Here is a 13,826-nt window from a genome sequence, read left to right on the forward strand (position 1 = left end):
GTCTAGAAAGAGAATGTTCTGCTACCGCTCTTACCGCCACTCCCGCCGAAAACGCCAACGCCTCCTAACCCTCGCCCTCCCCATCATTGCGCTCCTCACACTAACTCTCCCCTTCTACATCATCTACAAGCCCCCTCATCTTCTGGTCTCTTATTTCGCACGCAAATACCCCGATATTCTCTGGCATGTGCCGAAATTGAAGCCCGGCGCGCAACCCATCGTCGCTCTCACAATCGATGACGCACCTTCAGATTATACGCCGGAGATCCTTCGGCTGCTCCGCGAGAACGATGCGAGGGCTACATTCTTCCTTATCGGTGACCATATCCCGGGGCGAGAGGGTCTTATGAGGGATGCTGTGAACGAGGGGCACGAACTTGCGAACCATGCGATGCACGACGAGCCGAGCAAGGATCTGAGTGATCAAGAACTGGCAGCGCAGATCCAGGCGGTACAGAGTCGGATTCAGCGGATCTATGCAATGGCTGGAAGACAGGCTGAGGCGCATGATGAGGTGAAACTGGATGATTCCGAGCAGGACTCACTTTTTGCTGGGGCCGGTACCCGATCGTCGTCCAAGCAATCCCGCGGCGTTGAGAATGCGGAAGGGCAGGGACTGAGTGAGGTTGGAGAGAGTATACCTGCTGGTGCGGGCGGACCGGGACGGTATTTCCGACCAGGCTCTGGGCTATTCACAGATCGAATGAGGGCGCTCGTACAGCGGCAGGGGTTCCGACTTGTGCTGGGGAGTGTGTATCCGCACGACCCGCAAATCAGTGTACCGTGGGTGAACGCTGCGCATGTCTTGAGTATGGTCAGACCGGGGAGTATTATCATTGTGCACGATCGGAGGCCCTGGACGGCGCCGATGCTGGCTACTGTTCTACCTGAACTGAAGAGGAGGGGTTATAGGGTTGGGACTGTATCGGACTTGCTGAAGGAGGGGGCTTCCATGACTGCATAGTCTTCTGCACTTTTTTTTATCTTTTTTTTTTCTTTTTTTTCTATTATTATCACTTCTTTTTTATTGTTAATGGTTGATATCCGGTGTTTCATATACTGTACAGGTCTATCTATGTACATAACCGGCGAGATATTGTACGATATTGAGGGATACAGGTGGAAAAGGCAACGCAATGCAATGCAGATAGACTAACAGGAATAGACAAGACATACACCACAACACCTTAACAATGATTGGCATGAATCGAAGAGCCGTAACGCTTTGGTAAATGACGCGCCAAAGCGAAGAGAAACTGAAAGTGAAGAAAAGGGAACAAAATGAAAAGATAGACAGCAACATCACTCGTACCGTTTCCAATCCTCCAAATTTTTTCGTAGTTCTCCAGAGCATTCATACCCCCGACGTTGATTCTCCAACAACTCATCTTGGCGAGCCCGAAACCGCCTCTCAGCCTCGTACCTCGTTAACGCCATCCACTTAATAAAAGGAAGGTCATCCCGTCGCACAGCGTCAATAAACTTAGCCCGAATTCGCGGCGAATATAATTGACAGCTCGCCTCTCGGGTTCCAGACCCTGTATCGGTTGGAAGAAGGCGCATAATAGACGAGAACTCCCTGGCGATGGGGTACCTAGCCTTAGCAAGCGGCCATATAATATCATCGTAGCAGTCCTCGCAGACCGTGAACTCAGGAAGTTGCGGCATGTAGTGCCACGTATTGAATATGAGGCGGCTGCGGCGGCAGTCTCGCAGGACGACCTTGCGGCGGGCGTAGGAGAGGAATTCCTTCAGGTCAGGGGGTGCGTCATCCTGCTCCGCACGGTTGGACGCAAGGTCTAGGGCGTCGATGTACCGGATGAAGCGAGGGCTATCAGTGACGAAGTCGCAGACACGTTCTTGAGGGGTTGTGCTGCGCTGGAAGGTATCGCGGTGGGCGGGCATAAGGAGGCGGATGTTGCGGACGCAAGCGGAGCAGACGTTGAATTGCGGTAGGTAGAGACCTGTCTCTGGGTCTATGATGCGGTACCAATGTTGTTCATTGATTATGCGGCCAGTGCAGGACTTCGTGCCTTGCGTGTTTGACGGACGGGTGATTTCAAGAAGGAGGTCTAGGGTTTCATACTTCTTCTTGAGAGTCTGCACCCAGGCGAGACGGGTCCAGGGCTCGCTCATGGAGCAGCGGGCTGGTTCTTCGCGGGGTTTGGGGGGGCTTAGGACGAGGCGGTCACGGAACTTGGACTTGCGCATCTGCTTTATGCAGGATGGGCAAATATCGAGATGAGGCAGCCCTTCAATTGTGTGCCAGTCCTGGTATCCTGCAACTGGGATGGACCTGGGGCAGGGCGCGAGGGTAAGGCATGTGTTTGGTGACGACGAGCGGCTCGAATGGGCGGGGCCGTCTTCCCGGGATTGTATTCGAGTCAGAGCCGTTTCACGGTCGACCTTTACTAGGGCCTGAGAAGGTGGTTCTAGTGGGTTCTCGGCAAAGGCGACTGTCCGTCTGCGAGCTACCTTGGTAGATGCTGGTTGGTTTCGGTCCAAAGACTGAGATCTCATCGCCGACTTCAGAGGTGCTGTCTTAGTATGCTGTCTCGTTTCTACAGACGACTGCTCGAGAGCAGGAAACTCGGTGAGGCTGCTGGAAGACGACTCAGAACGCAGGTCTGAGGGCCAGGCGCCTGGCGGAGCCTTCCGTTCTGGGCTCTGGGAGGTTGAAGAGTTCGAGTTTATCGGCTGCTTAACGTTGAACTGAGCCAGAGAATTCTGAGGAACGTCGCGTTGCTCCCGACGAAGCTTTAGCTTTTCTTCCAGTCTCTCGGCAACGCTTGGTCCCGGAGAAGAAGGCGTGTCGCTTTCGCGGTTTGAGCTGCGGCTCAAAGCCGGAGGAACATGACTAGAGCGAGCGGCAGCTGAGTCAGACACATACCCGGATGTGCTGGATTGCGGTTCAGCGGGCGATTGTCTTGTGGAGGTTGTTTGTTTCACACTTGCGGACTCTTTCATGGTGGATGAAGGAGGGCTATGCTGTCTTTCGGCTGGAGGGTTGGGCAAAGGATGTAATGGAGCGCCTGAAGGGAAGCTTTGAAGAGCCATGGCGGTCGTCGTCGGCGGCGTATCGGGTGGTGGTGTTATTGAAGTTGCAAAGGACTTGTATTGGACGTTTTCCGAGAGAGGCCGTTGGGTTTTCGGTGGCACCTCAGCCAGCGATCTAGGTGAAATCGTTTCCACTCGGACGCCACTATCTCGGACAACTATCTCTGCCTCATAGGCCACAGACGATGGGCGGGGTTTGCGCTGTTCGTCATCCGGAGGAGTCGGGACAGGGCGTGGCACCGTTGGCTGGGATTGGCGTGTCGTATCATGCAGCTGTTTGGGTGGAGGTGCAGGTCCTCGCACGCTAGTCTCTCGAGCTGGCGCTGGCTGATGAGGACCAAAATGCGGGGCTCTGTTCTGGCTTTCCTGAGGCACCGGGAGAGGCCGGGGGGAAATCGCTTGGGGCTCCTGTGCTACAAGTACCTTTGGCGGTAACGAGCCAGCTGGCACCTTAGAAACCCCAGCTGACTCCGCCCGAGGAGTCATAGTAGTTGATGCAGACCTGCGCTCATCGTTGTCTCGCCGTACAGAAGGAGTCCGTGATAGGACAGGCTGCGATTGCTGTGCTACGTTCGAGAGCCGCTTCGATGGAGAGCATGTCCTCACTCCAGACTGGACTGACTCTGGTTGAGCAAACCTAGTTGGCGAACTGGATTCATTATGTTGCTTCTGTGCGCGGCGAAGCGAAGTTGTGCGGGACGGAACAGACTGATTCCTCTCAGATGCATCCGGCAGTGATTTCGCTGGGGAGCTTGTTCTAATCCCACCATTGCGAACTGGCTCTGGCTGGGTGAATCTCGATGGCAAGTCAGTTCTGTGCGGTTCCGAGCCCCGGTGCAATGAGGAACTGTGGGATGGAGCCATTTGGCGCTTCTGGGCCACCTCTGGAATCTTTCTCGCTGGAAGTTTCTGTGCAGGCACCTCACATGTTACCTGGAAAGCTGGCTCCTGTTGGTGGGGAATAGGCTTCTGGCTGACACAGGTGGGACTCTTTTGAGGTTCAGAAACATGTACTGGCTTCAGACCTTGACTCGCGGGTACGTCCAGGGGCTTGGGTTGAATCCGCTGAGATGGCTTTCCTGGTTCCTGGGAACTGTTTCCTGCCGGCTGGCGGGACAGAGTCTGTTTTGGTCCTCTGGCGTCCTTGGTGGATTGGTCTGCATAAAAGCCTGACGAGCGAGATCCGGTGGAAGTTTTCTTCTCGACATTAGAAGAGTTCTTCAGAGCATTGGGTAGTTCAACATCCTCAATGAGAGGAGACTGGTTGACGGTGCCTCTGGCTTTAGCGCCCTCAAGCCCTGGCAATTCACCAATGTGGGATAATCCGTCCAATTCCCGGCTAAGGGAATCAATTTCATCCTCCACGAACGGAACAGGAGGCCATCGAGGCCGCTTGCGCCAGCGCAAGGGCAGTCCGGAGGAAATGGAATACATAAGGAAGCAGCGGAAACAAAGGCAACCAAAACAATGCAAAATGAGTCCAAGAATGGGTTCCGATTCCGATTTAGAGAAGCAGTTATCCGGTCGCGGCGATGTAGTCAGGTTCAGTCAAATCCCAGTCAGTGTTCATGGTAGTCTGTGTCGTGTTGATAGAGTCTGTTGTCGAAACGCCGTAGGCTAATAGTTGAGATGCGCTATACAAACAAATAGCAGCAAACGAAAAGCGAAAAAAAAAAAAACAAACCGAAGCCGTCTAGTACTATTCGATTAATAAGGTAGTAATACAAGGTATCGCTGATATACAGATTGTCAAGAGCAAAAGAAAGCGAGCGAGCGAGGGGGCAATAGAGCAAGTATATATCGCTCCTGTCAGCGGAGCAGCCCTTGGGCAGCGCATCAATGTTTTGGCCCTATGAGCGTCTCAGCCCACAGATTGGGCGGCAGAGGCAACGAATCACTCCCAAAGGAGATGAAACACATCGAGTGTGGCTGGTTGTTCCGCAATACGGATGGTTGATATTTTTGGACGAGCTGATTCTTGAAACTGGTGGTAGAAGTTCTGTATACGCTCCACGCATGGCCTGCATACTGTGTGAGTATTGAGCAATTGCCCTAGGTTTTGAAGTTCGCAGCCCAATGGCTCAACAAGGGTGAAGAGAATAAAGATGAATGAAACTGGGCCCCTGCCATAACGTCAAGGGCGCCGATAGTGTCAGTCCAACTTCAGGGGTGCGCGACCACTCAGCCTTTGTTGACGCCATCTCGTGTCTACATTGGGCGCCATGTCTCCATGCGTTCGCTGCCCATTGGAATATGCGCACCAATCGAAGTCGCGCTGACGGTGAGTTGTCTGCTTGCCATGCAAGTAAATTGTCGATATTGACTCATCGAGGTGATGATCAGACAGGTAAACAGGCAGCCAAGTAAGGATTTCCTGAGAAGATGCAGTGATGGAGAACCGAAGATGAAGTTGTTTTGGGCACCGTTGCGGCGGGTCGACACTCGGCGGGTTGCGGGTCATGTGCCTTTTTACCCTTTCTAGTGTTTTGTGTATTCTTTGCGATCCGCTGACTCATTTATGCAGTGCTTTTGTAAGCTATGCGGAATACCATTCTTGGCAGCGGAATTGCCAGCGAGACATCGGAACTCTTCCGAAGTCGGCATCCGATCAATGCCAAAAGCTTAGGTATGCTCTAGTCCCTGGATAGTTACTGCATGACATGGGAGAATAGACAGGGGTAAAAGCTCTAAAGTTTTTCTTTCTGTTCACAGAAGCAACAGTATAACCAAATACATCTGGACACAATAGACCGTTCCCATCTTGAATAGAAGCTATTCAAACAATGAATCTACTCTCCGATTACAACTTGGAATTGATGCTCATGGAGAATGTAGACGAGATGTTGAGACCTTGCCGCACGATGTCACGAAAGTAACTATATAAAGATATAATCATGAGTTCGGATTGTCATATACTTCGAGGAATTCCCGCTTTCGAACTCCGAAAACATCAGATCCGAAGTTGTCCGTTCGGAGATAGCTAGAATCCAAAAACTTGTTGGAGGAATAGCGGGTAAGCATGGGAGGCCTGGTGTAGCAGCGTTTCCCCGACATGGAGGATTCCGCAGAAGCTTCTCGCGTATTATAAATACAAAATCGAGAACATAAAAGACCAGCTCGCGAGCCGATTCAGGGACCTGACTTGATTCCTCAGATGTACTCTCGTGGTCTTCCCCGCATCGCTTCGGCGTCCCGTTTCTCTACCCCTCAAGTCTCGTATCGCGCAATTACGCGATTGTCCCTCATCCAGTCTCAATTTCTCCCCCGATCATCTTTAGTCGCACATCGCTCGTCTCTCCGTACCCACGTCACCATGCCTCCCCTCTCAACCATGAAAGCCATCGTCACTGAGAAAACCGGCGGCCCTGAGGTCCTTGAAGTCCGAACCCACCACCCGGTCCCCACCGCATCAGAAGGCCAGCTGCTCGTGAAGAACCAGATTATTGGAATCAATTATATCGACACCTACTTCCGCACTGGCCTCTACCCATCCTCCAAGCCTGAAATCCTAGGCCGGGAGGCCGTCGGCGAAGTCGTGGCCGTCGGTCCCGGTGCCAATCCTTACAACTTCCAGATTGGCGATCGCGTGGCTTGGCTATCCACCGGCTCGTACGCAGAGTACACTGCTGTCCCGCAGGCGTTCGCAGTCAAGGTTCCTGAGGGGATATCGAATGAGGATGTCATGGGTTCCTTTTTGAGCGGGCTGACAGTGTTGACGCTCGCGAAGGAGACGTATCCCGTCCAGAGAGGGGATTGGGTGCTGCTTCATGCTGCTGCAGGTGGTGCTGGATTTCTCATGACGCAGGTTCTGAAGAGCATTGGTGCTATTGTCATTGGGACGGCAGGAGGACCGGAGAAGGTTGAGCTTGTTAAGAGCTTAGGTGCGGATTATGTGATTGATTATCGTAGTGAAGAGGGCAAAGATTGGGTTAAGAAGGTCAAGGAGATTACGAATGGCAGGGGTGTTGATGTTGTCTATGATTCAGTTGGCAAGGATACATGGGAAGGCAGCTTAGAGGCTGTTAAGAGGAAGGGAATGATTGTCTGGTTCGGAAATGCCAGTGGCCCGGTTCCTCCCCTACCTTTAGCGTGAGTATCTTTCAAGAAAATGCGCGGGTCGTTGATGCTAACTCGGAAATAGCAAACTAAGCCCCAAGTGTGTCAAGGTAGCTCGTCCACAGTTGTTTGGCTACATCCAGGCTAGAGAGGAATTCGAGTTCTATGTCAATGAGTTGTTCAATATGCTCAAGTCTGGCAACCTCAAGGTGAAAATCCACAAAGTGTATCCTTTGGAACAGGTTGCCGAAGCACACAGTGATCTAGAGGGACGGAAGACGACAGGAAAGTTGCTCTTGAAGGCGTAAACTCCCTCTTCTGCCAGATCAAGTACGGGTGCATAAGGAAATAGTGATATATTACCAATCAATCGATCTTTTGAACACTGCTGATGCTTGCTAAACCTGGCGCATGCCTAGCCGTGTCATTCCAGGTCAGGTTGCGCCGATCCATCCTCCACAGTAATCTCTTTATCTTCGTTGTTTGCGGTGAGGTCGCGTGGTCTCTTCCAACCAAGCATGAGATCATTGCAAAGCGGCGTATAGATAGAGCTGTAAGCCCGCTTGATCTCCTCGAAGTAGTGAAGTCCGCAGTTCATTTCCCAGATCGTAGTAATGATCTTCATGCCGGGGTAACAATGCTCCAAGAGGCCTTCCTCCAAGAAGAGCATCAGCTCTGGCATCTGTCGTCTCTTCTTCATCCATTCTTCGCGCTCTTCTGGTGACAAATCGTATTCCGGCTCACTTGGATCGTAGTAGGCTCTCCCGAGCAATATTCCGACAGGAATCAGGTCAGGACATTATCTTGATAAAACCTCCGACCCTTGTCATCAAAGAAATGCACTTTTGTCACTTCAAAACCGTGAATATCTTCTAGCTTCGAAACAGTGAGAGTATCCGTAGAGAACTTTTGGTGAAACGAAGACGCAAGCTCGTCGGATCCGGCAACAGTCAATCCAAACCTCACTATTTTCTGCGCCATGGCTTTGGTCAACTGGACCTTGTCGTCCTTGGGGTTTTCCCACTAGTTGTTCTCGACGTACAAGTCGTGTTCGAAACCACCAATGAGTATAGAACAGGAAGTATTGAAGTTTCCCGGTCCGTTGGCCGTAATCTGCTGGTTTTTCCAAAGCTCCTTGGTGACGATGTCGCAGGACTTCCGGGCCTCATTGATATTCTCATTGAATTCTGGGCAGACGTCGTGGTAAAGGAGGTAAGACAGGAAGCTTTGAATCGTAACGGTAGCCAGCTTGATCATGTCTTCGTTATATGGATTGAAATAGAAAGGAAAGAATGAAGTCCTGGCATGAATTATCAGTAAACACTCAGCAAAAATACAGCCAGAGGTTTGCCTTACAAGACCCTTTCACCACAAGATGAAAGTCAATAAGCAGGTTGGTACGGTCTTGGTGAAGGCAGTTTTCCCTCTTGCCAGGAGGATCGCGTCATTGTCCAGCTCCTTTAAACCGTGGTCATCAGTTCCCGCAAACATCTTGGGTGCCACATCAATGCCTCCATAGACAAGATATTTAGAGAAAACATCTAATCTTCTGACTCAATTCGACGATTTTTGTAGAAGCGCAATAGTGCATCTTCCATGCGGCTGGAGCAGTGTTAGTATTGGGTTAAGGGCGAGACTGTGTTGAGCTCACTGGATGATAGGTCGAGATCTTTCTAGATATCAGCGGGATCCAATGTTATCAGAGCAGAGGGCTTGCATATGATAAAGGCTCTTCTCGAGCTTGCACTCCTCGATCGTCATGGGAGCATCAACTTAGTACTCTTCGAAGCCCGTTGGCTTGTTCTATAAAGGTAAGCGGCGCGTCATTGTGTGGGGATGTAAGGGAATGCTGTGCCTTTCCTCTCTTGCTCTTTGGCTTGCGGCTCTTCCTTTTCTTTTTGTGAGCCTCTGCAGCGACAGTGGGCTATTCAATCTTCGCTGGCTCTGCCGTTGGTCTCTCCATGAAGGGCTAGTCAGTGTGAGGGATGTGTTTCGACGAATACGGTCAGCGGAGTAAGTCTCGAAGCCTAAAGGGCAGAAGAATGAAAGAAATAGAAAGGTAAACATAAGATCGAGACAAAGGTAATGGGGCCAGCAGGCATTTTGAGGTGCATCATTGAGCAGCATTCACTTTCAAATGGACGCGGTCAACCGGTATCCAGCGGAGCAGTATTCCCGCCCAAGCTTGAATATTGGTGACTACAGATATTACACAGAAAACAATCGATCTGATAGACTAAACTTGTTTATACAGAACTTAGCTGGTTCCCGGTTGAGTATCGGAGGTGAAGATCTGTACCCTAAAACGCTCCGTATAGGGAGGATAAGGTGACGCAATGAGTAGCAGCAAGAAATACACTATTTTTAATGCGCTCTCGATCTTTGAGTGTCAGAGTAATATTCGTGTCGTTCGGTTTTGCAGCTGACAAGATATTATGGTTACATTATTAGAGAATTTCAGAAGCGGGTGAGAGCTGAGGTGAAGCTAAGAGGTAAGCCTTGAATATATTAAATGCATGCCCAGAATGTAACCTACGACCAGTGACAAAAGCCGAAGGATGCACCAGTCCAGTTTTGCGCAGGGTAAGAATGTAGATAGCTGATTCATAAGCCAGAGTAGGATGTGTTGTACTTTTCAGCTGCAATAATCAAGAATTGTGCGCTGATCGGATTTGCGCTCAAGGCAAACGGGCGTCGCAATCTGGCGGACCTTTTGTCAAATCCTCTCCCAGTCCTGTGCTTTCTCCCCTGATTTGCTCTCCAATTCCTCCCCTTTTCTCCCGCTTCCTCTCTTTGTGTCATTAGTCCATTTTGAACAGTCTCTTTCCGACTTCTGACCTATTCCTTCCTTTGTTACCACCTTGCAGCGCTGTTCTTCACCACTGTTAGTGTCATTGTGCCGCGACTGCGGAATGCCGTCGAGCGTTTGGCAGCACACTCTGAGCTTTACATGACCTTTACGTTGCTGTTGTTATATTAAACAGGGATACTCTCCGACCCTTTGCACAAGGCGATCGAGGATGCCGTCTTCTTCGAGGTCTGACAGTTTAAAAAACCAAAAGCTGGATAATGACAGCTTCGTCGCCTTCGACCATGCCGCGGCTGGACAGTAAGTGACTCAGCCCTGTGAACGACAAGCATGGAGATTCCCCTGGATCGACTGGTTTCTCGATCCAGGCCTGATCTGTCACTTTCCCCGGATTTACAACTATGGAAGGTTGACAATAATTTCTTTTTTTCGTGGCAGTGACGGTGTTCGGTGTACGCTCTCCGGGTCCTTCATCGCAAAACCATGTACCGCTCAAGAAATCGCTTTCTATGAATCAACCGCCGCCCACCCCACCTTTCGCGAATTTATCCCTACGTACATTGGAACGTTAAGTTCCGCCGATCAGAAAGAGCCCGCTGCTGCCCTCACTGCCGCAGCTGCTTCGCAGCAGGGAGCTATCGTCATCCCGGGCTCCGATCACTCAACACCCGCAGAAACTCCGGTCACCAGCGAAACTGTCCGATTGTCCACATCAACCGCTCCGAGTACGTCTGAAGCAGCATCAGACGTAACATGGACTCCGTCCACATCTGCTGGGAAAAAGCTGGATACAGGGTTGTCTATAGTACTAGAAAATGTCGCGTCTGGGTTCAAGCGGCCGAATGTTCTAGACGTCAAGCTTGGGGCGAGACTCTGGGCTGACGATGCTATCCCCGCAAAGCGAGCGAAATTGGATGCAGTGTCCAAGGAGACGACGAGCTCTTCTCTTGGGTTCCGTATCGCAGGGATGAAAGTTTGGACCGGCGTCAATGGCGAGGCCGATGAGGGGAGCAAAACAAACCCTTATATTACAAGGTATCAACAATCAGCGGGCGCCAAAGGCGAAGTGACTGAGCTGGACGGTTATAAGCGTTACGACAAGTGGTATGGTCGGTCCCTCACTGCCGAGAACGTCAGAAGTGGGCTAGAAACATATCTCGCAGGCGCAAAAGCCGCTGGAACTGATAGATCCAAATTGGTAGCCAGCAGACTGGCGGCTGGGTTGAGACGCGTGCAACGGGTTCTTGAATCCGAAGAGAGCCGCATGTATTCATCGAGCGTGCTAATAATCTACGAAGGGGACACAGAGGCAATGGAGCTTGCCCTAGAGGAGGAACGGAAGGCAAAAGAAGCACCTCCACAAGATTCAGATCAGGCGGATGAGGACGAGGATGATTTTGGTGGCCTCGAGCTCCAGGATATAGCCAATTTGCCCGCTGGAGAAAATGGAGCCATAAACATAACCATTGACGCCCAGACCGCTCAGATGGGCGATCCCGATGAAGAAGAAGACGATGAGGAGGGACCGAAAGTACATGATCTTCGTCTGATCGACTTTGCGCATGCCAGCTGGACTCCTGGCCAGGGGCCGGACGAGAACGTCCTAACGGGAGTGCGTAACTTGGCTCGCATATTCGAGGAACTGTCGAATTAGAAGTACGACCATCACTCCATAATATAGCCATGTACGGCATCTTATTTGTAGTCGCTGGCGACTTCGAATGGATTTCGTTCAGTATATTGCAGAAACTTACCTAGCTTAGATCAATGCAATTAACAATTAGTCCTTGCTACTGGAACTTATAGCACAAAATTCGCTATTTCTTATGAACGATTGGGCAGGTCAAAGACGCCACTTCGTTCCATGACCTCCGTGCCATAATTCTCTTACTCGGGCCAGATGAGGATACCGTGGAATACGAGGCACGTCACGAGGACCAGACTTCCAGGCAGCACAACTCAGCTCTTTAGTCCTATTTCAGCTCCTTTAAGGCTCACGATGGAGCAGGTATTCTTCTGGACCCACGAGGCAAGTAGGTTCCTGAAATTAAAATATCTCAGACCATGAGGATCATCATTATCGGAGGCGGCATCTCTGGCTGCGCAGTATATCTCCAACTCAAAAAGCATCTCCCCCAGGCCAATACATCCTCTCAGCAGGAGATAATCATCTACGAAGCTTACGACACAGGGATAGACACAAAGGATGAAAACTGCGATGGTCAACCCCATTCCTCCACGCTAGTCGTCGGCGGCGGACTCGGGCTCTTCCCCAACGGCCTCAAAGTTCTGGAACGGTTGGATGAGGACATCCTCCGTGATATTGTTTGCGGCGGATATGTTATCGCGCACCAGAATATGAAATCAAAGAATGGAACATTACTTCTAAGAATGGATCCTAGTTCGGATCCTGACCCATCGCGGGACGGAAAACGCATGCATCTGCTTGGGATAAGCCGACATTCATTGTGGAGTAACTTGCGAAGAAGGGTCCCAAGTTGTGATATACAAACGAAGCGGGTGTCGAAGGTTGTCGCGAACGAGCATGGAAGCAATGTGGTTTACTTTGCGAACGGGAGTCCGCCTGTTGAGGCAGACCTGGTCATTGGTGCCGATGGAGTTAAAGGGATCACGAAACAGGCCTTGTTCCCCAACCAGCAGATATGCAAGCCCGAATACCAGTGAGTGAGAACCCCAAAATTTGTGTGTATTGCTGACGCTCCAGGGGCCTTGTTGGTGTTGGCGGCTTTATCTCTACGAAAGAAGTACAAGGTCTGGTCGAAAAGGGCTCGATGAACCTGGTCTTTGGCGGCAATGGGTTCTTCGGGTACTTTTACTCAAACAGCGCCTCGTCCGCACAGCAGATGGGCTCAGCATACGACATTTCCGAGCCTGGAGAGACCTTGGCATGGTGGTCAACATACGCCGTCGACGAATGTCCCGACCCTAAGTCCCTGGACATGGACGCCGTGGCAAAACAACTACGCGAGAGACATGCGCAGTGGAAAGACCCGGTCATTCAGAAGATTCTGCCTTCGTTACAGGTTAGGAGCATGTACCCAACATGGACGACCCCTCAACTTCCCACGTGGGAGAAAAACGGCGTTGTCCTAATTGGCGACGCAGCGCATGCCCTCCCATCTACATCAGGCCAAGGCTCCTCGCAGGCCCTGGAAGATGCTGAGGCGTTTGCCGTACTGCTTAGCCATACTCTCCGTGGTGTATATAAGAAGGACTCTGCAGACGCTATCACAAAAAAGGAGGCCATCACGACGGCTGCGAAGCAGTATGAGGCGATTCGCTACCCCCGAGTGCAGGAGATTTTAGAAAATGCACAGCGGATGCAGAATAGCAAGCGGGATATGGGCCCTATAGCTGAGTATATTCTGTATTGTGGACTGTGGATCGCAGGCACGTCAATCTATACAGCTGGCTTCTGCTTGCTAACATTTCTAGGATGTTTCCCGAATATATTGTCGCGTTTCCAGAAGAAGGTGATTAATTACAATATTGCCGAGGATGTGAAGGCCTTTATTGGACGACAGGAATGATGTTTTCCTTGACTGGATTTATTAAAGCGTCATATTCTTAATGGGATTTGAGGGATTCCAAGACCCGTAGATACAGAAACTTAGCAATTACCCAATTGAGGGTCGTGCTAAGCTTTTATACTCACTCTGTAGGCTCTGCTAAGCCTGAAGATCCACCTGCCATCGACAAGGTTGTCTCGTCCGAGTCCGACAAGCTCGGAGTTAACAGTATCGGTGCGGACAGAATTTCTTGCTTTCCTCGACCGCTGAGGTCACTCTCTTATCAATCCAGCTTGTACGATCCAGCAATCTCAGAAGGAAATCCCTCCCATGTCGTTCCCTCCAGCATAACCGAGAATCAAAGTAACCCACGT

At 50.9% G+C, this 13,826-nt stretch overlaps 7 protein-coding genes across 7 annotated transcripts, besides 1 other annotated feature; 5 read left to right on the forward strand and 2 right to left on the reverse strand.

Moving 5' to 3' along the window:
• Nucleotides 1-13,826: part of a sequence feature (contig 1.5 561..450355(-1)) that runs on past both edges of the window.
• On the forward strand, nucleotides 14-964 carry ANIA_00160 (chitin deacetylase CDA4; the record flags this gene model as incomplete). Its single annotated transcript, XM_652672.1, has 1 exon — nucleotides 14-964. One exon carries the CDS (start codon nucleotides 14-16, stop codon nucleotides 962-964), a length of 951 nt encoding a protein of 316 aa, XP_657764.1.
• ANIA_00159 (uncharacterized protein) lies at nucleotides 1,484-4,491 on the reverse strand (the record flags this gene model as incomplete). The annotated part of the gene is made up of 2 exons (XM_652671.1): nucleotides 1,484-1,538; nucleotides 1,595-4,491. The coding sequence occupies 2 exons, from the start codon at nucleotides 4,489-4,491 to the stop codon at nucleotides 1,484-1,486; spliced, it is 2,952 nt and encodes a 983-aa protein (XP_657763.1).
• Nucleotides 4,897-5,151, forward strand: ANIA_11260 (uncharacterized protein; the record flags this gene model as incomplete). The annotated part of the gene is made up of 2 exons (XM_050611042.1): nucleotides 4,897-5,089; nucleotides 5,123-5,151. 2 exons carry the CDS (start codon nucleotides 4,897-4,899, stop codon nucleotides 5,149-5,151), a joined length of 222 nt encoding a protein of 73 aa, XP_050469312.1.
• ANIA_00158 (quinone oxidoreductase family protein) lies at nucleotides 6,224-7,421 on the forward strand (the record flags this gene model as incomplete). Its single annotated transcript, XM_652670.2, has 2 exons — nucleotides 6,224-7,146; nucleotides 7,199-7,421. Exons 1-2 carry the CDS (start codon nucleotides 6,371-6,373, stop codon nucleotides 7,419-7,421), a joined length of 999 nt encoding a protein of 332 aa, XP_657762.1. The 5' UTR covers nucleotides 6,224-6,370.
• Nucleotides 7,538-8,370, reverse strand: ANIA_00157 (uncharacterized protein; the record flags this gene model as incomplete). Its single annotated transcript, XM_652669.1, has 2 exons — nucleotides 7,538-7,856; nucleotides 8,156-8,370. 2 exons carry the CDS (start codon nucleotides 8,368-8,370, stop codon nucleotides 7,538-7,540), a joined length of 534 nt encoding a protein of 177 aa, XP_657761.1.
• ANIA_00156 (inositol polyphosphate multikinase) lies at nucleotides 9,860-11,712 on the forward strand. The gene is made up of 2 exons (XM_652668.2): nucleotides 9,860-10,222; nucleotides 10,361-11,712. Exons 1-2 carry the CDS (start codon nucleotides 10,134-10,136, stop codon nucleotides 11,574-11,576), a joined length of 1,305 nt encoding a protein of 434 aa, XP_657760.2. The 5' UTR covers nucleotides 9,860-10,133; the 3' UTR covers nucleotides 11,577-11,712.
• Nucleotides 11,954-13,424, forward strand: ANIA_10024 (FAD-dependent oxidoreductase; the record flags this gene model as incomplete). The annotated part of the gene is made up of 3 exons (XM_050611043.1): nucleotides 11,954-12,603; nucleotides 12,648-13,301; nucleotides 13,352-13,424. The coding sequence occupies exons 1-3, from the start codon at nucleotides 11,987-11,989 to the stop codon at nucleotides 13,422-13,424; spliced, it is 1,344 nt and encodes a 447-aa protein (XP_050469313.1). The 5' UTR covers nucleotides 11,954-11,986.

This window comes from Aspergillus nidulans, chromosome VIII (genome assembly GCF_000011425.1).
Source record: "Aspergillus nidulans FGSC A4 chromosome VIII".
Lineage (NCBI taxonomy): Eukaryota > Fungi > Ascomycota > Eurotiomycetes > Eurotiales > Aspergillaceae > Aspergillus > Aspergillus nidulans.

Coding starts and splice junctions, on each gene's coding strand:
- ANIA_00156 (XM_652668.2), top strand. CDS start 10,134: ATGCCGTCTTCTTCGAGGTCTGACAGTTTAAAAAACCAAAAGCTGGAT. Junction 10,223..10,360: donor GACCATGCCGCGGCTGGACA/GTAAGTGACTCA, acceptor TTTTCGTGGCAG/TGACGGTGTTCGGTGTACGC.